The sequence below is a fragment of the Somniosus microcephalus genome, chromosome 7 (assembly GCF_052327205.1).
Source record: "Somniosus microcephalus isolate GS21.2 chromosome 7, FLI_Smic_1.0, whole genome shotgun sequence".
Classification (NCBI taxonomy): Eukaryota; Metazoa; Chordata; class Chondrichthyes; order Squaliformes; family Somniosidae; genus Somniosus; species Somniosus microcephalus.
The window spans coordinates 148,019,314-148,043,415 of record NC_140993.1 but is presented as its reverse complement, the minus strand read 5'-3'; the positions used below and the strand labels follow the sequence as shown (position 1 = coordinate 148,043,415).

Genomic DNA, 24,102 nt, shown 5'->3' with positions numbered 1-24,102 from the left:
TTTCCAGCATTTTCTGTGAACATTCTTAACCACAGGTTTCAAGATTGGTTACTATTAACCCAGCTGGTGGCAATAGATCGTCTCTAGGTGGATAATGCCAGCTCATTACATCAATAAGTAGGGTAGGACACCTGCTTTCACACACACTACCAGGAAACTGCTGATCAGTGACTGCTAGAAACACTTGGGCTAGACAATATGGTGCTGACTCATTCTGGCCATTTTGAGACACCTCTAGGGTATGCTTAGAGTGGATAAATTGGCTGGTCCAGATGGCTTGCATCCCAGATTGCTAAGGGAATTGGGGGAGGAGATAGCGGAAGGTCTTGCCATAATTTTCCAATCTTCCCTAGATGCGGGGGAGGTGCCCCAAACACTCCTTCGAGGTGAAACAGCAATTTACTTGTACTTCTTGCAATTTAGTATACTGTATTCGCTGCTCACAATGCGGTCTCCTGTACATTGGGGAGACCAAACGCGGATTGGGTGACCGCTTTGCGGAATACTTCCGTTCAGTCCATAAGGCATTTACACTTCATCTAGAGTCATCTTTTGTTTCTTAACTTGTCCCATTACCATCTCCTTTTGCCTTGCACCATCATCCCTTTTGTCTCTTAGGGGGCGATTTTGCCAATGGGGGCGTGTTGGAGGCGGGACTGCTGCTTGTTGGGTTTTAGTCCCACCTCCATCAACTTCTGGCCAACCCACGCTATTTTCCCTTGATTGACCTTGTTAAGCCAGCCCAGTGGGCTTAGCAGGCCAATTAAGGGGAAGCCGGTTACAGAACGTCAGCGTATGATGTTTTGACAGATGAATTGTATTTGGTTGGCAGCTCTGTGAAGCTGTCAAACACTGACATTCTATGTTGTTTGATGAGACCTTGTATTCAAGACTCATCAAACCTCTTTTGTTAGCAGAAATTAGATGGTTCTGTCATCTGTCATCTCTGCCGGTGAGATGCGAGACTCTCCGCATCCCCAACTGTTGAAGCCTGCAGGAAGAAACAAAGGTAAGTAAACATTTTCTATCACTTTCCACTCACCTCACATACTCACCTCTCCACACTTGCACCCATCACTTACTTTCACAGCGCACTTTTACACCCTTCCAACCCCCGCAGACCCACTGCTCGCCTCGGGTGACCCTGGTGGGGTTTCCTGACGTCGGGAAGCCCATGCCTCACTTGGAAAAATTGGGATAATCCTCTTAACTGCCTGTTAACTACCTGTTAACAGGCAGTTAAGTGGCTGTAATCCCCTTCCCGCCTCCAGGAGATGGGACCCGGTGCGGGTTGGCTACCCGCCTCCTGGGAAGATGGCACGGAGGATGGGCACCCGCCACTAGATTCTGCCATTTTCCTGGCAGTCCCGCCTCCATACCAACCTCCCCAGGGCTAGCAAGATTTCGCCCTTAATCTCTCCTGCCTTCCATCCTATCACAGACCTTCCCTTTTGTTCTTTCCTCCGCTCCCCCTTTACCCTGCCCCTACACTTGCTTAAAAACCTGTTCCATCTCCAACTTTTTCCAGTTCTGACGAAGGGTCATTGACCTGAAATGTTAACTCTGTTTCTCTCTCTCCACAGATGCTGCCTGACCTGCTGAGTATTTCCAGCATTTTCTGTTTTTATTTCATATCTAGTTAATAACTTGTGGACAGTAAGTGAGTTAAATCTGACTCCGTTCAACACTAGGGTGTACAGTTAGCAATTAAGCCATTGTAGTTCTCCCCTTCAAAGTTTTGGGCAGAAAAAGCCACAGTCATTATGGTAACCCTCTGGTGACAGTGGAAGACATAGTTGCTGCCAATCTGGAGTTAAGCAGTGGCTCTTTGATCTCACTCTTGCCTAGAAAAGTGTAGCTGTCTGCTGTTGGTACAAATCCTTCATTTGAGACTGAGTGAACCTCTGTTTGATGGTTTGCGTCTTGAAAGCCAGGGAATTGCATTCAAGGTGCACTTTGCTCTAATAATTGTAGCAACTGTCAGAAATCCCTCATGAGATTATACCTATATGTATACACAATTTGGTGTTCTTCAAAGTATCTTGATACAGTCTTGACATTCTCTCGAGTTTAGAATATCTAGCTGTGGGATGACCACTGTTTTTTCTTATGGTTCATGAATCACATTTAAAAGTCAAGCCCAATTTCATTCCCAATTATTGCATTTGGGATCTTCATCTGAATAAACTGACCTTTGTGCCCATCAATTTGTGTGATCTCGGGTTCCTTACAAACCACCCGTTTTCAGCTAGAAGGTTTATTCAGTTGCAGGCCTATATGACATGGCACAAAAATATAGCTGACCTTGCACTAGATTCCTAACTAAGATTGTTTCCCAATCCCATCTTTATCAGAGAGTGCAGATTCCACCCTTTTATCCACTGCTCATCCTTCTGAGGTGGTCACCATTTCCACGACGTTGATGCCTGTAGCATTTTGACATTTTGTGAGAATCGTACTAAATCTTTCCATAGGTCTTGGCAATGGTGTATAGCCATCTCCAAGCAGACACCAACTGAATTGTTTTTTTATTTATTCATTCACGGGATGTGGGCATCACTGGCAAGGCCAGCATTTATGGCCCTTGAGAAGGTGGTGGTGAGCCGCCTTCTTGAACCGCTGCAGTCCGTGTGGTGAAGGTACTCCCACAGTGCTGTTAGGTAGGGAGTTCCAAGATTTTGACCCAGCGACGATGAAGTAACAGCAGTATATTTCCAAGTCTTGGTGTGTGACTTGGTGGGGAACTTGGAGGTGGTGGTGTTCCCATGCGCTTGCTGCCCTAGTCCTTCAGGTGGTCGAGGTCTTGGGTTTGGGAGGTGTTGTTGAAAAAGCCTTGGCGAGTTGCTGCAGTGCATCTTGTTGATGGTACACACTGCAGCCACATTAGTGGAAGGAGTGAATGTTTAAGTGGTGGACGGGGTGCCGATCAAGCGGACTGCTTTGTCTTGGAAGTTCTCGAGCTTATTGAGTTTTGTTGGAGCTGTACACATCCAGGCAAGTGGAGCGTATTCCATCACACTCCTGACTTGTGCCTTGTAGGTGATTGAAAGGCTTTGGGGAGTCAGGAGGTGAGTCACTCACCACAGAATATGCAGCCTCTGACCTGCTCTTGTAACCACAGTATTTATGCATCTAGTCCAATTAAGTTTCTGGTCATTGATGACCCAAGGATATGTATGGTGGGGAATTCGACGATGGAGATGCCGTTGAATGTCACAGGGAGGTGGTTAGACTTTAGCTTATTGGAGATGGTCATTGCCTGACACTTGTGTGGCGTGAATGGTGGAATACATTTCCACTGTTGCCACCCTTTAAGGAAGAAACCTTCAAGGCCCATCAAATGTCATTCTTTGAAGTCAAAAGCATTTCAGTGGATATATTAGTATTTATAAAGCAGCTGTGTGGAGTAACCTAATACCTTGCCATAACTGGGCTTGGTGCCACTTATTCAAGGCCAAAAGAGACTTCTCCACCAGAACCTTTACTAGGTCAGTTTTCAATGGTATTTTGGGGGATTCAAAGAAAGCTGGAACTAAAATTGCCTATCTATTTGGTACGGTCTGTCACTCTCCTTTGAATCTGGATCGTATTCTACATACCAAGAACTTGCCTTTCATTTGTACTGGCCCACTTATGTCATGCTTGTTCACTTCTTTGGGTTCAGTTGGAAAATATGCTTTTCCAAGCTTTTGGGAAAAGAAGGGTGGTATCACTGATATCATGAAGTCATTCATGTCTAAATGTTGAAGAACATACACTTTGTGATAACACAGAATTAAAACTTAATTGATATTATTTTAAACTTCTTCAAAAATGAATTTCAGTTTGCAAGGACTTTTTTTTCAAGCATTATTAATTTTGCTTGTGCTTTCAGTGTATGCTGGAAAAGGATGGAAGTTGGAATTTTGACATTTTTCTTTTTGACAGATTAACGAACGGTAAGTTCAAATGATTAAGGTGTACTATTTCATTGTATTTTTTAAGCAAAATTATGTACTTTCTCAAGTTAACAAATTAAAATTTATTGACACATTTTAGTTGAAGGACTGACATACAGCTGTCTCTTTTTTTCTTGGTGGGATCATCTTGTATAGATCTTGTAAGCAAAATAGCTGACGTTTTCATTATACTAATTTTTTCTAAAAATCAGATTAGACAAAGAGGATAAGAAGGAAGTTGTTTGTGACTTTATGAATGTATATCTAACATTTTAGAGCCTTTTCAACCAATCAGACCATGGAACCACAAACCACAGTCATTTCATTTCAGAACATCGACTGATCAGATATGAGAGACAGTTCTGCAGATATTTCTGGTCATTTTTGTGTTTTGAAGCTTATTCTACTATTACAAATTTCCAAGCCAGGGCAGTTCCTTACACACCTCACTATAAATTCCTAAAATTTATAACTATAATATACACAGAATTCAATAATTTGAGGAACAAATCCATCCCATCTTCCAATCACTCGAACTCCCCCTTCATCCACATGCACAGACCAACCTGCAGTGCCTCATGAACATCCTTGATGTCAGGTTCACCCTCCCCTAATGTATAATAGCGCAGCCTGCCCAGATGAGGCCCGACATATTGAAAGCTGTAGTACAACTTTCATGAGCTACTGTGCAGCTCTCCTTTAATTACAGTGCATGCACAAAGAGCACAATTGTACCAGGAGGCTGATGTAACATCATTAAGCAATTGAACGACCACTCCCAGAAGCCATCATGTGGATTTCCAATCACACCAAAGGTTTGTGTGGGGAGGCTACTTCCCTGCTGGGAATCCGCTAGAGCTGAACTGTCCAATAGTAATGTTTGATGTTAGAGTGACTTGAGTCTTCCCTTTCATTTGGGCAATTATACATTTTTGAGGTGGCCTTTTTTCTGCTTGGAGATGCATTTGTGATGGAGGTAGGCTTTCACTTATCCAAATTGACAAATATAGTAATTATGGAATGAGGAGATGAAACTGTGAAGGCTCATTTGTATAGGATTATCTCTAATTACCTCAGTTCTAATGGATTAATGCCTTTGGCATTCCAACATGCTACATTGTCAGATTGTACCACTCACAAGGTTCATGGAAAAGGAAAGCGTATTGAATACCCAAAGCACAGATTATATTTGTAAATTAAATATTCTTTATAGCTGAACAGTATTCTGTTTTTATAGTCAAAATTAGTCCAGCTGAAATAAAATTCTTGGGCTGATATGCTGCTCAGTTGTTAATGACTTCACTATTGTTGAAATCTATGGCATGTGTGAGTTTTAATACTATAAATGGAATGTAACTGCAGACAACAAAGACAATACTGTACTGTGGTGGAGGGAGATATTGTTATTGATCTACAACATTCCCCTGTTCCTTTCTTCCCCACCACACACACTCACAAATAGTTTTTTTTTTAAATCTTTAAGTCTGCAATCTTTTAGGATAAATTATAACTTGCTGCAGTGAAAAGGCAACTGCTGGATACCTGACATTGGATGTACAAATAGGACAAAATCTAGTTGCACAACATTTGGGAAGAGGCCCATTGGGATCCGCTCATTATGGTGAATAGGGTCCTTTCCAATGCTGATCCTGGTGCTCCAAAAATTAAGTACATTTTATTGGTTTGGGTCCTGAACTAAAAACATGAGAAACATTGAACAAGAAAAGATCAGTCAGCCTGTCGAGCCTGTTTATCCCACAGGTCATGTACAGTCCAACCTTTATATTATACCTGATCTGTACGCTATCTCTTTAATCTCTTGAAGGAAAAGTTCTGAATCAGTAGTCCCTGATCCCCCAAGCCAGTCAAACAAAGCTCAAAAAAATTAGTTAATCCTTACACCTCTACCATTCAACACTGGCCAGTTGCACTCCGCAGGCTACATACCCAGGGCTACCACTGCAGGAATCTTGATGTTTCTTAAACTATTTCATTATTTCACTCTGTACTTGCCCTATAATTTCCAATGACATCCTTAACTGGATATTTGCTAAGCTCTTTTTTGAAATAGTTAATTCAAACAGCAATAATTCTGTTGGCTGGAATTCTTCTCTACATATCCATTTTTAAAAATTTGTTTGTGGGATGTTGGCGTCGCTGGCAAGGCCAGCATTCATTGCCCATCCCTAATTTGTTTGAGAACCGCTGCAGTCCGTGTGGTGAGCGTACTCCCACAGTGTTGTTAGGGAGGGAGTTCCAGGATTTTGACCCAGCGACGATGAAGGATCGGCGATATACTTCTAAGTCAGGATGGTGTGTGACTTGGAGGTGGTGGTGTCCCCATGCACCTGCTACCCTTGTCCTTCTAAGTGGAAGACGTCGCGGGTTTGGGAGGGGCTGCCGAAGACGCCTTGGCAAGTTGCTGCAGTGCATCTTGTAGATGATGCACACTGCAGCCACGGTCGTCAGTGGTGGAGGGAGTGAATGTTTAAGGTGGTGGATGGGGTGCCAATCAAGTGGGCAGCTTTGTCCTGGATGGTGTCAAGCTTCTTGAGTGTTGTTGGAGCTGCACTCATCCAGGCAAGTGGAGAATATTCCATCACACTCCTTACTTGTGCCTTGTAGATGGTGGAAAGGCTTTGGGGAATCAGGAGGAGAAACACTTGCCTCAGAATACCTAGCCTCTGACCTGCTCTTGTTGCCACACTATTTATGTGTCTGGTCCAGTTAAGTTTCTGGTCAATGGTGACCCCCAGGATGTTGATGGTGGGGGATTCGGTGATTCTAATACCATTGAATGTCGAGGGGCAGTGGTTAGACTCTCGCTTGATGGAGATAGTCATTACCTGGCACGAATGTTACCTGCCACTTATCAGCCCAAGCCTGAATGTTGTCCAGGTCTTGTTGCATGCGGGCATGGACTGCTTCATTTTCTGAGGAGTTGTGAATGGCATTGAACACTGCAGTCATCAGCGAACATCCCCATTTCTGACCTTATGTTGGAGGGAAGGTCATTGATGAAGCAGCTGAAGATGGTTGGGCCTAGGACACTGCCCTGAAGAACTCCAGCAGCGATGTCCTGGGGCTGTGAGGATTGACCTTCAACCACCACAACCATCTTCCTTTATGCTAGGTATGACTCCAGCCAGTGGAGAGTTCCCCCCACCCCCGATTCCCATTGACTTCAGTTTTACTAGGGCTCCTTGATGCCACACTCGGTCAAGTGCTGCCTTGATGTCAAGGACAGACACTCCACTCATCTCTAGAATTCAGCTCCTTTGTCCATGTTTGGACCAAGGCTGTAATGAGGCCAGGAGCTGAGTGGTCTTGGCGGAACCCAAACTGTGCATCAGTGAGCAGGTTATTGGTGAGTAAGTGCCACTTGATAGCACTGTCTTTGACACCTTCCATCACTTTGCTGATGATTGAGAATAGACTGATGGGGCGGTAATTGGCTGGATTGGATTTGTCCTGCTTTTTGTGGACAGGACATACCTGGGCAGTTTTCCACATTGTCGGATACATGCCAGTGTTGTAGCCATGGTGTGGAGATGCCGGAGTTGGACTGGGGTGGACAAATGTAAGAAATCACACAACACCAGGTTATAGTCCAACAGCTTTATTTAAAATCACAAGCTTTCGGAGCGCTGCTCCTTCTTCAGGTGAAGTGGAGAAATGCATAAAGACACAGCTTATATAGTCAGAGAATCATGTCAGATGTTTACAGGTGAACGGACACCGCGCAACAATCACCAGGCAGGAGTGTTCCCTTCCAGTCGGGGAACACTTCAGCAGTCAAGGACATTCAGCCTCCGATCTTCGGGTAAGCATTCTCCAAGGTGGCCTTCGAGACACACGACAACGCAAAATCGTCGAGCAGAAACTGATAGCCAAGTTCCGCACCCATGAGGACGGCCTTAACCGAGATCTTGGGTTCATGTCACGCTACATGTAACCCCACCTGATGCAGGGTCATCCAGACTCGAGTCGACATTGGCTTGTTCTCTCTACACAGATGCGGCCGGACCTGCTGTGATTTCCAGCCCAAAAAAAAAAAAAAAAAAAATGTTTTTTGTCTTTTTTTGTTTTTCATACAGACCCCAGCATCTGCAATATTTGACCCCTTGTGACCCCACCTCATTGTTCTTTGATGTAATGTTTCCCTGACTGACTTGTTTGGACACCATTCACACCTTTGACTGCTGTGATTATCTCTCTGCCGAGGTGTGACAAATGGCAGTTGGAAAGTGTTGTAGCTGTACTGGAACAGCTTGGCTAGAGGTGCGGCTAGCTCTGGAGCACAAGACATCAGCACGATAGCCGGGATGTTGTATGGGCCCAATGCCTTTGTTGTATCCAGTGCGCTCAGTTTCTTGATATCACGTGGAGTGAATCGAATTGGCTGAAGACTGGCTTCTGTGATGGTGGGGACCTCGGGAGTAGGCCGATATGGATCATCCACTCGGCACTTCTGGCTGAAGATGGTTGCAAACGCTTCAGCCTTGTCTTTTGCACTCACGTGCTGGTCTCCACCATCATTGAGGATGGGGATATTCATGGAGCCTCCTCCTCCCGTTAGTTGTTTAATGGTCTACCACCATTCACAACTGGATGTGGCAGGACTGCAGAGCTTTAATCTGATCCGTTGATTGTGGGATCGCTTAGCCCTGTCTATAGCATGCTGCTTCCGCTTTTTAGCATGCATGTAGTCCTGTGTTGCAGCTTCCCCAGGTTGGCACCTCATTTTTAGGTACGCCTGGTGCTGCTCCTGGTATGCTCTTCTACACTCCTTATTAAACTAGGGTTGTTCTCCTGGCTTGATGGTAATGATAGAATGAGGGATATGTCGGACCATGAGGTTACAGATTGTGGTTGAATACAATTCTGCCGCTGCTGACGGCCCACAGAGCCTCATGGATACCCAGTTTTGAGCTGCTAGATCTGTTCTGAACCTGTCCCATTTAGCACGGTGGTAGTGCCACTCAACACGATGGAGGGTGTCCACAGTGTTGAAGACTGCACTGGTACTCACAAAGAGAGGGACGATACAGACATTGTAGTTAAGGAGAAGGAGTGTGAAATATTAGTTGAGATGAACATAGTGAGAGGAAGTATTAAGGGGTTTAGCATTTCTGAAAGTAGATAAATCGCCAGGCTCGGATAAAATGTATTCCAGGCTGTTGAGAAGCAAGGGAGGAAATAGTGGTGTCTCTGACCAGCATTTATTGTCCATCCCTTGAGAAGGTGGTGGTGAGCTGCCTTCTTGAACTGCTGCAGTCCGCGTGGTGACGGTATTCCCACAGTGCTATTAGCGAGAGAGTTCCAGGATTTTGAGTCGGCGACAATGAAGGAACGGCGATATATTTTCAAGTCAGGATGGTGCGTAACTTGGAAGGGAACTTGCAGGTGATGGTGTTCCAATGCACCTGTTGATCTTGTCCTTCTAGGTGGTCGGGGTCGTGGGTTTGGACGGTGCTGTTGAAGAAGCCTTGGCGAGTTGCTGCAGTGCATCTTGTAGATGGTACACACTGTAGCCACGGTGCGCCCCTGGTGGAGGGAGTGAATATTTAAGGTGGTGGATGGGGTGCTGATCAAGCGGGCTGCTTTGTCCTGGATGCTGTCGAGCTTCTTGAGTGTTGTTGGAGCTGCACTCATCCAGGCAAGTGGAGAGTATTCCATCACACTCCTGACTTGTGCCTTGTAGATGGTGGAAAGGCTTTGGGGAGTCAGGAGGTGAGATACTTGCTGCAGAATACCCAACCTCTGACCTGCTCTTGTGGCACAGTATTTATGTGTCTGGTCCAGTTAAGTTTCTGGTGAATAATGACCCCACAGGATGTTGATGGTGGGGGATTCAGCGATGGTAATGCCGTTAAATAGTTAGACTCTCTTGTTGGAAATATTTATTGCCTGGCACTTGTGTGGTGCGAATGTTACTTGCCACTTATCAGCCCAAGCCTGAATGTTGTCCAGGTCTTGCTGCATGCGGGCATGGACTGCTTCATTTCCTGGGGAGTTGCGAATGGAACTGAGCACTGCAATCATCAGCGAACATCCCCACTTCTGACCCTATGATGGAGGAAAGGCCATTGATGAAGCAGCTGAAGATGGTTGTGCCGAGGACACGGTCCTGAGGAACTCCTGCAGTGATGTCCTGGGGCTGAGATGAGTTACCTGCAATAACCACAACCACCTTCCTTTGTGCTAGGTATGACTCCAGCCAGTGGAACGTTTTCCCCCTGATTTCCATTGACTTCAATTTTAGTAGGCCTCCTTGATCCCACACTCTGTTAAATGTTGCCTTGTTGTCAAGGGCAGTCACTCTCACCTCATCTGGGCAGTTTTCCACATTGTCCGGTAGATGCCAGTGTTGTAGCTGTACTGGAACAGCTTGGCTAGAGATGCGGCTAGTTCTGGAGCACAAGTCTTCAGCACGACAGCCAGGATGTTATCGGGGCCCAAAGCCTTTGCTGTATCCAGTGCGCTCAGCTGTTTCTTGATATCACGTGGAGTGAATTGAATTGGCTGAAGACTGGCTTCTTTGATGGTGAGGATGTTAGGAGTAGGCTGATATGGATCATCCACTCGGCACTTCTGGCTGACTATGGTTGCAAACGCTTTAGCCTTGTCTTTTGCACTTGCGTGCTGGGCTTCGCCATCATTGAGGATTTTAAAATCCTCTCTGGCTACAGGTGTGGTGCTGGAGGACTGCTAACGTTGTACCGATGTTTAAAAAGGGAGAAAGGGATAGACCGAGTAATTACAGGCCAATCACCCTAACTCGGTGGTGGGCAAATTGTTAGAAAAATTTCTGAGGGACAGTATTAATCGTCATTTAGAAAGGCACAGATTAATCAAGGACAGTCAGCATGGATTTGTTAAGGGATGGTCGTGTCTGACTAACTTGATTGAATTTTTTGAGGAGGTAACAAGGGTTCATTTAATGTAGTCTATACATGGATTTTAGCAAGGCTTTTGACAAGGTCCCACATGGCAGACTAGTCAGAAAAGTAAAAGCTCATGCCAAAGGAAAGTGGCAAGTTGGATCCAAAACTAGCTCAGTGGCAGGAAGCAAAGGGTAATGGTCGACGGATGTTTTTGTGATTGGAAGACTGATTCCAGTGGGGTTCCGCAGGGCTCAGTAAAAGGTCCCTTGCTATCAATGATTTAGACTTAAATGTAGGGGGCATGATTAAGAAGATTGCAGATGAGCCATAAATTGGCCGTGTGGTTGATCGTGAGAAAGAAAGCTGTAGACTGCAGGAAGATATCAATGGACTGATCAGGTGGGCAGAAAAGTGGCAAATGGAATTTACTCCAGGGAAGTATGAGGTAATGCATTTGGGGAGGGATAACGAGGCAAGGGAATAAACAATAAATGGTACGATACTGAGAAGTGTAGAGGAACAGAGGGACCTTGGAGTGCATGTCCACAGATCCCTGAAGATAGCAGGACAGGTAGATAACCCTTTATTGCCGAAGCGCAGAATATAAGAGCAGGGAGGTTATGCTTGATCTGTATAAAACACTAGTTAGGCCACAGCTAGAGTACTGCGTATAGCTCTGGTCACATTACAGGAAAGATATGATTGCACTAGAGAGGGTACAGAGGAGATTAACGAGGATGTTGCCAGGACTGGAGAATTTTAGCTATGAGGAAAGATTGGATAGGCTGGGGTTGTTTTCTTTGGAACAGAGGAGGCTGAGGGGAGACTTGATTGAGGTGTATAAAATTATGAGGGGCCTAGAAAGCTTGGATAGGAAGGATCTATTTTCTCTAGCAGAGAGGTCAATAACCAGGGTGCATAGATTTTAAGTAATTGGTAGAAGGATTAGAGGGGAGTTGAGAACTTTTTTCACCCAGGGGGTGGTGGGGGTCTGGAACTCGCTGCCTGAAAGGGTGGTGGAGGCAGAAGTGTTCATCACATTTAAAAAGTACTTGGATATGCACTTGAAGTGCTGTAACCTTCAAGGCTACGGACCAAGAGCTGGAAAGTGGGATTAGGCTCGATAGCTCTTTTTTGGCTGGCACAGAAACGATGGGTCAAATGGTCTCCTGTGCTGTAAATTTCTATGATTCTATGATTTTAGTGTAGAGGAGCAGAGGGAACATAAGAACTGGAGTAGGCCATTTAGCCCCTTGGGCCTGTTTCGCCATTCAATGAGATCATGGCTGATCTGTGACCGAACTCCATATATACCTGCCTTTGCCCCATATCCCTTAATACCTTTGGTTAACAAAAATCTTTCAATCTCTGAGTTAAAATCAGCTGCTGTTTGCAGGAGAGTTTGTTACTTCTATCACGTTTGCATGTAGAAGAAGTTCCTAACTTCACTCCTGAAAGATCTGGCTCTAATTTTTAGGGTATGTCTCCCTAGTCTCCCCAACGAGCGGAAATAGTTTCTCTCTATCCTATCAGTTCCCCTTAATATCTTGAAAACTTCGATCAAATCACCCCTTAACCTTCTAAATTCGAGAGAATACAACCCTAATTTGTGTAATCTCTCCTTGTAATTTAACTCTTGGAGTCCAGGTATCATTCTAGTAAATCTACACTGCACTCCCTCCATACCAATATATGCTTCCTACGGTGTGGTGCCCAGAACTAAACACAATACTCCATGTGTGGTCTAACCAGGACTTTGTAGAGCTGTAACAGAACTTCTACTCGCTTGTATTCTAGTCCTCTAGATATAAAGGCCAGCATTCCATTAGTCTTTTTGATTATTTTCTGTAACTGTCCATGACATTATAATTATCTATGTATATGAACCCCTAAGTCCCTTTGGACCTCCACTGTTTCTAGCTTTTCACCATTTAGAAAGTACTCTAATCTATCCTTTTTAGGGCCAGAGTGGATGACCTCACACTTTGAACATTGAAATCCATTTGCCACAGTTTTGTCCAGTCACTTAATCTATTACTTTCTCTGTAATTTTATGCTTCCAGTTACACTGCTTACAATGCCACCTATCGGCAAACTTGGATATGTGGCTCTCTATATGGAGCTGGGAGGCTGTGGGAAAGGGGAGGGGGATTGCTTCTAAACTCTCGTCCAGCTTGAGGCATATTACTTTTGAACCGTGTCCTCCAGTTCGCTGTTTGTAGTCCAAGTCAAATAGGAACATAGGAACAGGAGTTGGCCATTCAACCCTTTGCGCCTGTTCGGCCATTCAATTAGATCATGGCTGATCTGTACCTCAATTTCATTTACCCACCGTTGCTCCATATCCTTTGATACTATTACTTGAGAAAAATCTATTGATTGCAGTCTTGAAAATTTCAATTGACCCAGCATCCACAACCTTTTGGGGAGAGAATTCCAGATTTCCAATATCTTTGTGTGAAAAAATGCTTCCTGATTTAATTACTAAATGGCCTAGCTCTAATTTTAAGATGATGTCCTCTTGTTCTGGATTCCCCCACCAGAGGAAGCAGCTTTCTGTATCTACACTATTGAATCCAGTTATAGAAACATAGAAGAGAGGAGCAGGAGTAGGCCATTCGGCCCCTCGAGCCTGTTCCGCCATTTAATGCGATCATGGCTGATCATCCAAATTCAGTACCCTGTCCCTGCCTTCTCCCCATATCCTTTGAACCCTTTAGCCTTAAGAAATATATCTAACTCCTTCTTGAATATATTTAATGAATTGGCCTCAACTGCCTTCTGTGGTAGAGAATTCCACAGGTTCACCACTCTCTGGGTGAAGAAATTCCTCCTCATCTCTGTCCTAAATGGCTTACCCCTTATCCTTAGACTGTGACCCCTGGTTCTGGACTCCCCTGCCATCGGGAACATCCTTCCTGCATCTAGTCTGTCTAGTCCTGTTAGAATTTTATAAGTTTCAATGAGATCCCCTCTCATTCTTCTAAACTCTAGCGAATATAAGCCTAATCGACTCAATCTCTCTTCATACGTCATTCCTGCCATCCCAGGTATCAGTCTGGTGAATCTTTGCTGCACTCCCTCCATGGCAAGAACATCCTTCCTCAGATAAGGCGACCAAAACTGCACACAATACTCAAGGTGTGGTCTCACCAGGGCCCTGTACAACTGCAGCAAGACATCCTTGCTTCTGTATTCGAATCCTCTCGCTATGAAGGCCAACATACCATTTGCCTTCTTAACCGCCTGCTGCACCTGCATGCTTACCTTCAGCGACTGGTGCACAAGGACACCCAGGTCTCGTTGCACTTCCCCTTTTCCCAATCTATTGCTGTTCAGATAATAATCTGTCTCCCTGTTTTTGCCACCAAAATGGATAACCTCGCATTTATCCACATTGGGCAGATGCATAGCAAATGCAGTATAATCACCCAACCTGTCCAAATCATACTGGATTTTTCCCTCCCTAGCCTAAGGGTGCTGAAATAAATTATAATGCTTCTGTCACCATCCAGCTGAGATAAGCTGCTTCATTACAAACCACGGATTGATTTTAAGCACTTTGATTAGATCAGCCCTCAACTGTCTAAATTCAAGGGAATACAACCCAAGTTTATGCAACCTGTCCTTTAATTTAACCCTTTAAGTTCTGATATATATATGTATTATATATATATAAATAATAGCTTGCTTATATCTGCATTATCTGAATGATTTTTTTCTTGTTTCCTGTTTGTTTTCAATATTCTAATGGCTTGGTTTCCAAATTGATACTTAATTTCTGTTGGAATGTCAGTGTCAGCACCCAGCATGGGAAAGAATTCCTTTCAACATTGTGACAGCTCCCTGATGGGTTATTTTGCTGATGATGCATTTTAAAGTTCTGTCTCCTCGGTCATCTTTTCAGGGTTGGCCCTGTTGAAGCTCTCTAGAACCTCCTTTGTCACTCTTTTCTGAGCCCTATCAAATACATCAATGTAATTTTAAAGATAGCCTGAAATTTTGCTCCTCTATGGTCTCATTGATAATTTGTACAAGATTAGTATAACTTGTTTAGACTTAATCGAATATCCTTGAAATGTATCGCTTCATATTGAGTTGAAAATTTCATTAAATACTGAATAATCATATACAAATCCCTTCTTTGGAGCTGAACTTTTTGTTGCATTGAGGAGCCAGATTCACAGGTTGCATTCTCTCTGCAAAAAGCTGTAACCTAGGATTTTAAAAAGTCCTAAAATCAATCCGTGGTTTGTACCTCAGCTGGATGGTGGTAGAGGCATTATAATTGATTTCAGCACCCTTAGGCTAGGGAGGGAAGAATCGGCCAACGTCTCACTCCTGCTCACTACAAGGCAGCTCTTGCTGGAATTGCAAGAGTGTGGCCGTAAGGTGAGCAGATAATTGAGCTAAGCTGTGATGCCCCTATGATTAAATATATGAAGAATTTGTGGATTTCTTTGTTCATAGATCGAGACCATTTGCTTGGCAGCCTCAATCACCACCACCTCTGTCCAAGACTCCCAAATTTTACCAGCCCTGTACTTTTGCTTTGCAGGGATGACTGTGTAGCATCTCCTTCATCTCCCTATCCTTCCACCCACCCCAAAACCCTTGTCAGGCTCACTTCCTCTATGGGAATCATCTCCTGTACCTTCAATCCCCTATTGACCTAGCTCCTCATCACGCAATTACTCCTTTGCCTAATGTTTACTAATATCGTCAGGCTGTCTACCCACTCTTCAGGACTGCTGGCTTCAGCTCACCTTTCAAAAAATCCAATCTTGATCTTTCTGTCCTCTTTCGCTACTGCCCTGACTGCAGTCTCCCTTTCCTCTCAAGTCCTCATTTCGTATTGTTTGTGCTCACCTCTCACATTATTCCCCCTCCAAATCTCTTCAATCTGATTTGCACCATGCTGACAATACCAAGACCTCCATGGTCAATTCCACTAATGTCATCCCTTGTGATTGTGACCATGTTGCACTACCCTTCCTCATTCTCCTTTACCTCTGTGGTATTTGACACAGTCAACCAATCCGTCCTCCTCAGTCACTCGTCTGTGGTCTACCTCCGTGTCACTGCCCAGCCTGGTTCAACTCCAACTTGTCCCAACAAAGCCAGCATGTCTTCTGTAATGGCTTCTCCACTTTGGGTGTACCTTAGGGCTCCATCCTTGGTCTACTATTCCCTTTTTTTTCCTTTCCTCTTGATATCATTCAGTTTTACATGTATGCCGAAGACACCCAGGTCTATATCTTCCCTCATCCTTGATTCCTCCACCATTTCTATACTGACTGTTTAGCTAACATCATGTGCAAAACTCTGTTACCTGTATCCTACAATGCACCAAATCCTAGTTCTCCACCCTTCCCTTTTTGTGCCAACTTTAATTGGCTCTCTATCCCCTAGTTCATTGATTTAAAAGTCCTTGTCCTCAGCTCCTTCAGCCTGTGGTCCAGCTTGTGCCCTTTGGTCTTCTGAATCTGGCCTCCTTTAGAAACATAGAAGATAGGAGCAGGAGTAGGCCATTCGGCCCTTCGAGCCTGCTCCGCCATTCAACGAGATCATGGCTGATCATCCAAACCCTAGCACCCGGTCCCTACACCGACAGCCATCCCACCCAAGCCCTATTCCTGTAACCCCACGTATTTAATCCCCCCTAACACTAAGGGTCAATTTTTTTTATCATGGCCAATCAACCTAACCTGCACATCTTTGGACTGTGGGAGGAAACCGGAGCACCCGGAGAAAACTGACTTAAGCTGCAGCTATACCTAGTTTGCCATGTTATATTGTAGGGGGAAAAAACTAAATATACAAAGGGGCAGTGTTTGGAGTGGTAGATTTAAAAACTTTTGAACAGCAGAATGAATTCTGATGGTGTAAAATGTATTTCCTCGGTGGTGCTAGAGGCATGATCCCCGAGAAAATATTGATTTCTGACACTTTTTTAATGCGTTGTGCAGTGTATTCAGCATTTGTTGCTAAAAAATTATGCTGCAACAATTTTTATTTTTGAATGCATATTAAAAGGAATTGTTAATGAGTCACGATTGACTCTTGATTTCCCCCCCCATCGGAAGTTAATACCCAAATGCGTATTGACTTCAAATATAATCTTGAAACATCCAACAAAACTTTTGAAATCTACACAGAGCATGCTTGTGAGCACAAGAAATTGTAGACCTATGCATCATTTCACCATCATAATAACTGCATATGTTAAGGTTTTGAACTGCTTATTTCTTTTTTATTGCTTTTTCACTGTACGTTAGTACCCTCCAGTAATAATAGCACCCATATCTTGGTTCAGTCAAAAAAAGGAAATGCTAACTTTTCTAACTACACTTTATGCGAGGGCCCTTGGGAATGATGAAATTGCCCCATAATCCTTTGTACATTATGGCCTAGAAATTCAGTTGTTTGCGCCAGCCGCTAGCACCTTAGGAGGAGGAGAAGTGGGGCGCTAAGTGGCTAGCGCCCGGGCGCAGCGCGATCTGCGCCTCTCGCGAACTTCAGTTAAGATTTAGCGGCGGCGCAAAACCTTTGCGCGCGCTCAGTTGCGCACGCAGATCCTGACGTCATTTCATGGTGCAACGCCCTTTGTGCGCCCCGAACCGGAAATTCAGTGGCGCCAGCCTATTGTGCGCCTGGCGCCCCTAGCGACTGGTAGAGGGGAACGGTTCCCAGTCGCTGCGGGGCGCGGGGGGTGCTAATTAAAGGGGACACCTCCTGCAGTATAAATGGCAGCCATTTTGCACCACTCCTTTGTGAGAGACGGATCTTTGGAGAGAGACAAAGGTAGAGAGCTCTCTGGTTTGGCTCAACACTCGCACAGGTACTTGTGGCTTCAGGCCACAGCTTTGCACTTGTCTTTAACTTCAGTGTCATAGCATTGATTGGAAACATATAATGGGGGCTGCAATGGGTGGAAACGTTGGGCTTCTCCATCGCATTCAAAGGGCTCAGAGACGCCGTCAGAGAGTGCCAGTCATGGCCAGACGGAGAAGGGGCAACAGGCGTTGGCAAAGGAGGCCCTACCCACCCAGGGTATACCGCCAGCAGTTCTCATATCTGAACATGTCTGAGGAGCAGTGTGTTCGGAGGCTGCGATTCAGAAGGGCGGTGGTCACTGAGATCTGCCACCTGCTTCGCGGAGATCTGCAGCCACAGCTGAGGAGCAGGACGTCTCTGTCGGTGGCAGTGAAGGTGACGGTGGCTCTCAACTTCTATGCCACCGGCTCCTTCCAATCCGCTACTGGGGACATTTCCAACATCTCCCAGTTTGCGGTACATTGCTGCATCCGCCAGGTGACCAATGCCCTTTTCAGAAGGAGACGTCAGTTCATCTCCTTCCCCATGACCGTTGACAAGCAGCAAGAGCGTGCAATGGGCTTTGCAGCATTAGCGGGCTTCCCCATGGTGCAGGGCGCCATTGACTGCACGCATGTGGCTTTGCGGGCACCTCTAGAGAATGCCGAGGATTACCGCAACCGGAAGGGCTACCATTCGCTCAACGTGCAGTTGGTGTGTGACCACAGGCAGCTCATCCTAGCTGTCAATGCCCGCTTTCCAGGCAGCAGCCACGATGCCTTCATCCTGCGCCAGACTTCTGTGGCAGACATGTTCGAGGCCCAGCCTCACCCACGAGGATGGCTTCTCGGGGACAAAGGCTATCCTTTGTGCACCTGGCTGATGACCCCGCTCCGTGCGCCCAGCACCCCTGCTGAAGAGGGATACAATGACAGCCATCAAGCAACCAGGAACATCATTGAGCAAACAATCGGCGTGCTGAAGCAACGGTTCCACTGTCTGGATCGTTCCAGGGGAGCCCTACAGTACTCGCCTGAGCGAGTCTCCCATTTCGTTGTCGTGTGCTGCATGCTGCACAACCTGGCTATCCGCAGGACTCAGCCACTGCCAGCAGACATTGGAGGACCACCAGAGAAGGAGGAGGAGGAGGACCAGCACAGGAGGGAGGCAGAAAGTGCAAGGGCCGCCCGTCGGCGGCTTATTGCAAGTTGGTTCTAGGCCCCCTCTCAGGGAATGGCTTGTGCCAATGGCAGAAGATGAACGTAGCCGCTCCACAAGCTCTCAGCTGAGCAGGGCAACCAGGACTTCCAAAAGAAAGCATGGACAGTGCGATTTAAGAATTTTTTTTACTGTGATACCTCTGTGCCCTTCCCACATGACAAACTAATGGAGAGAAACCCCCCCCCCCAAAAACACAAATACACCAGTCTCGGCCTTTACAAGTAAAACAAATATACCAGTCTCGGCCTTTAAATATGAAACAAATACACCAGTCTTGGCCTTTACAAGTAAAACAAATATACCAGTCTCGGCCTTTATATATGAAACAAATACACCAGTCTCGGCTTTTATAAGTAAAACAAAACATTTGGCCACACCTTCTACTTTTTCCCCTGCGAGGGTGATCCGTTTCGCTTCTGTGACTGGCCCCTACCCGCCCTGCAGCTCCTCCTCAATGGGACCCCAGTGGCTGCAGCAAGGTTGGGGGAAGGCTGCTGAGGGTCAGATGATGAGATGGCAGATGCCCTTGGGGGTCGGCCTGGACCAGCTCTGGGACTGGAGGGGCCGGCTGCTGACTGCTCCAACTCTGCTTGGGCGGCAGCAGTCTGTCCAACAGCTGGTGGCAGCTGCAATGGAGGAGTGACAGTGTTGGCTGCAGGAATGCTGCCAACCTGACAGATCACAGGCACTCCCTGGTCGGCTGATACATTGGCACGCGCACGGGCCAGCACTGCAGCATGCACAGCAATCTGCTGAGGCACAGACTGCTGGGCTGCTGCGGCACAGCGAGTGCCCCGGCGATGCCTGGCCGATCCAGCGAGTGTGGCAGCAGTTAGTGCCCGTGTGGCCCTGGTCTGTGTCTGCATGACAGCAGCCAGTGAATGCACGGCACGACTGAGCACTTAGCTAGAAGCCGCCTGTGAAGCAGCGAAGTCCTGCTGACTCCTAGCCTGTGCTGCCACGATGTCCTGCAGACTCCTGGCCTGTGCTGCACTGAATTGTTGCAGACTCCTGGCCTGTGCTGCACTGAATTGTTGCAGACTCCTGGCCTGTGCTGCCCCGAATTCCTGCACACTCCTTGCCAGTGACTCTATGGAGTCAGGCATCCTTGCCACTGCAGCCATGAGCTCAGTGTGCCTGCGCTCAGCCTGGGCGCCCATTTCCGCTAGGAGCCGCATCTCCTCTACGCTCACCGTAGCAGGACTGGAGGCCGCACTCACCCTCCGGGGAGAAGGCCGCCGAGCTTCCCCACCCCTCCCGCGTTGCTGCAGCCTGCTGGTCCCCGGAGCTTCACTATCCTCCGACCCTTCCCCCCTGCTCCCCTCCAGGGAAGACGTGTCGCCATCATGGCCATGGGCTGCCTCGGCTGAGGGTGTCCCTGATGGGCTGGCTTCCTCTTCCCCCTCCTCCTCTATGTCTGACTCGGACACAGTGCCAGCTTGAGGGGCCGCCTCCTCACCTGGCGAGTCACCATCTGAAAGCAGGGAGGCACAAGAGTTGCTTTAGAGTGAGGACAGGGCGGCAGCGAGGGAGGCATGAGTGCTGCTGTGCACTGCATTGGTTCGATAGTGGCAAAGGATGCTGGTGTGAGGCGCAAGTGGAAAGGGAGAGGTCAAAAAGGTGATGACCTTACCATTGGTGCCCAGAACAGGGTCAGCATCTCCAGTGGCGACGGGGCCACTCAGCCAGCCTGCCATGATCCGCTCCAGTCGCTGCTCAAGGTCGCTCAGCTGTTTCAGGTCAGGACGGCCTCCCCCGGTCTGTCGCTGCTGTCTTCTGTTATGCGCCAGCTTGGCCTGCAAGAGAAAGGACTGCCTCTAAGTACAGTGTCAAGCCCTGATCTTGCCCGCACTGCCTCCCATGTTCGATTAGCCCTGACGGTGTCAAGCCCTGATCTTGCCCGCACTGCCTCCCATGGTCGAATAGCCCTGACAGTGTCTAAAGTCCTGATTGCGCAAGTGCTTTTCATGACAGTCCCATAGCTGCTGGATGAGGGCTGGCCATTAGGGCTTTCAGACCTGTTTGGCCATAAAGTAAGGTGCACATGCAGGGATGAGGAGGATACTGGAAAGGGTACTCACCCTGACAACCCGAGTGAGGTCGTTGAATTTTTTCCGGCACTGGGTTGGTGTCCTGCCAACCACGCTGTTGGATGTGACCCTGTTTGCCACATCCCTCCATGCTTTCCGATATTCGGCGGGCAGCGGCCTCCTGCCACCCTCAGGGAAGAGGATATGGCGCCTGCGGTCCACTGCGCCAACCAGCAGCCTCAGGTCACCCTCGCCGAAGCGCTACGCTCTCTCCCTGGCCTTCTCCATTCTCCTAGGCGTGGAGCTGTTCCAGAAGCAATGTTCAGGCCTTGCCTTAGGGCTGCAGTGTGCAGGGCGTGGCAGCCAAGCAATTCCACCCTCCCCCTTTAAGTGCTGACCGGCGCCTGACTGTCTGCCCTCAATGAGCACCTCGCCGCACCTGCGCTGCGCCTGCCTTCGGTGTTTGCGCCCCGGATCGCCAGCTTAGCGCCTAATGATAGTCGTGCATCGCCTGCTTTAGCGCAGCAGCAACCTCTTGGGGCGATGCAACTGAATATCGGCGAAGGTGGCGCTAAGTTGCGCCGGGCGCAAAAGTTAGCGACCGCCATGCTGTAGCGCCTCAAACGTGGCTATACTGAATTTCTAGGCCTATATGTTCTGTGTGTGCATTGAAATACACTGTGAATGCAAGAAAATGCACAAGAGATTATGGGGCATTTTTTCAGTTCCCGAAAATCAGCAAACTTGGAGGCACTGTGTGTGCGCATCACAAACCGAGATCCAAAATGCTCACCATTTGACAACTATGTTTTCACCTCTGGGATCCAGGTTTGAAACCAGCCAGACTTTTGGGATGGAAGTCAGTTTCTACTGACTTGAGTTTGAATATCCTGAGCAGAGTTTCTAATGGGCCTGGGCCAGCAGCACAAAATTGCCCATTATTTGGTCCAAAATTGGCAGTCTGACTCAGGCCACAAGGATAGTTGATTCAGGTTATGAAAATGTTACTCTGGAAAACAAAGGGTGCTCCTCTCACAATACATTCACACTACACATTTAGCATCTATGCAAAACTGTTGCACTTTGTTTCAACCCAAAACTTGTGTAATATAAAGCAGGTGTCAAGGTCCAAAATGACTAAAGCAAAGTGCACTGAGGCTACCTTATCCAGGGAGTTTTCAACAACAGCAACGATTTGTATTTATACAACGCCTTTAACGTAGTAAAATGTCCCAAGATGCTTCACAGGAGCAGTAGAAGACAAAAATTTGACACCGAGCCACAAGGAGAAATTAGGGCAGATGATCAAAAGCTTGGTCAAAGAGATAGGTTTTAAGGCGCCGTCTTAAAGGAGGGCGGGAGGGGTAGAGAGGCGGAGAGGTTATGGGAGGGAATTCCAGAGCTTACGGCCTAGGCAATGGTGGGGGGGGTGGTGTGGGGCTGAAGGACATTATATGATGGGGAGAGGCGAGCCCATGGAGGGATTTGAAAACAAGGATGAGAATTTTGAAATAGAGACGTTGCTTAACCAGGAGCCAATGTAGGTCAGCGAGCACAGGGGTGATGGGTGAATGGGACTTGGTGCGAATTAGGACACAGGCAGCAGAGTTTTGGGTGACCTCAACTTTACGTAGGGTAGAACATGGGAGGCCAGCCAGGAGTGTGTTGGAATAGTCAAGTCTGGAGGTAACAAAGGCACGGATGAGGGTTTCAGCAGTAGATGGGCAGAGGCGGAGACGGGCGATGTTACGAAGGTGGAAATAGGCAGTCTTAGGTCTTAGCTATGCCACGGATATGTGGTTGGAAGCTCATTTCAGGGTCATATAGGACACCAAGGTTGCGAACAGTCTGGTTCAGCCTCAGATGGATGGAGTCAGTGGCAAGTGAATGGAGTTTGTGGCAGGGATCCATCGCTGGGTCAGGTCCTGATTCCAGATTCAGTTTGCATTTACAATATAACTGCAGCATCTGTATGAATTTGAACCATTCACACTGACTTTATTGTAAATGCACTTTAAGGTAGGTGTTAAGGCACATTGGGCAGAGTAGAGGGAGATTTAGGCCCCGTCCTTACCTCTGAGGCACGTTCCATGCGAGGAGGGGGGAGAGAAAATAGGATCCCAAACTTTTTTTTCCCCTGTAGGTTTCCCACCCACTGCCAGCCTGATTGACAGGCTGGCTGGCTGCCTGTCAGGCAGCTGAGCTGAGAGCAGGTAGGTCTAGTGGGGGAGGGGGGTGGGGGGGCAGATGGGGGGAGGGGGAGATGGTGGTCGGGGGGTCCGATTGCGCAGAGTTGGTGGGGGTGGGAAGCAGCAGGTAGTGGTTGGGTAGAGCAGATGGTGGTTGGGGGTCCAATCGCGGGCTGGTGGGTGAGTGTTTAATACTGGGCCTAGAGGAAACACTCCTGCTTCTCCTGGCCCACAAGCAGTGCTGTAAAGGCACTTACCTCATCGATGCAGCCCTTTGTCTCCTTTCACTGCCAGGTTTCCCGAGGCCAGGGAAACCCGGCCGACTGTAGTTAAAAATAGAATCACTTTTAAAATGAAGGCACGCAACCTCATTAAAATATTTAAATGACCCACCCGCCTCCTGAGAGCGATTGGTCAGCCGCTCCTCATCTCGCCTCTGTTAAAATTGGAGTTGGGTAGGTTTGGTTCCTTTTTCAGATTTTTAGCTTTTTAACCTCCCACCTGAACCCAACCCACATGTTTTTGGGGGTTAAAATTACCCCCTTAGACTGCATTTGGTCTTATTAAAACCTGAAGTACAAGTTGATACTGACATTGGCTGACAGATTTGCAAAAGTGATCCATTACTCGGCATTTAGCTCCTTCGTCTTGTGCACACAAGTCAGCAAAAATAAATTTAATATTTTGGCTGTTGCACAGCAAGAGAGGACACTTGCGAAGAATTTAGTCTGGAATGGATTGAGCAGAATTTAAGCACAGGACATGGCCAAAACCTGTATACTGATGGTAACGATTTGTTGTCAGAATGGCATTAGAATTCTTTTATTCATCAAAATGCCCAAATAGCAATTTACATGATAACTATTTTTGTAGTCTTCCTTAATTCTTGAATAAACATCCTAGAATTTCCTGAAATGGCATAACCTGAGAATCTCATGCACATTGGCCAGAAGGTGAAAACCGGTGTAAAACTAGTGGAAACCAGCATAAACATTCCTTTGAGGAATGGGTGAAGTTTACG

The 24,102-nt window shown here is 46.9% G+C and overlaps 1 protein-coding gene across 3 annotated transcripts in view; it reads left to right on the top strand.

Annotated features, from left to right (window-relative positions):
• The window catches only part of pde7a (phosphodiesterase 7A), a 358,425-nt gene that overhangs the window by 267,865 nt on the left and 66,458 nt on the right, over nucleotides 1-24,102 (top strand). For all 3 annotated transcript variants that reach the window (XM_085993047.1, XM_085993048.1, XM_085993049.1), the window contains one exon: nucleotides 3,875-3,938. In XM_085993047.1, the coding sequence (XP_085849173.1) occupies nucleotides 3,875-3,938 (64 nt within the window). The remainder of the gene's footprint in view (nucleotides 1-3,874; nucleotides 3,939-24,102) is intronic.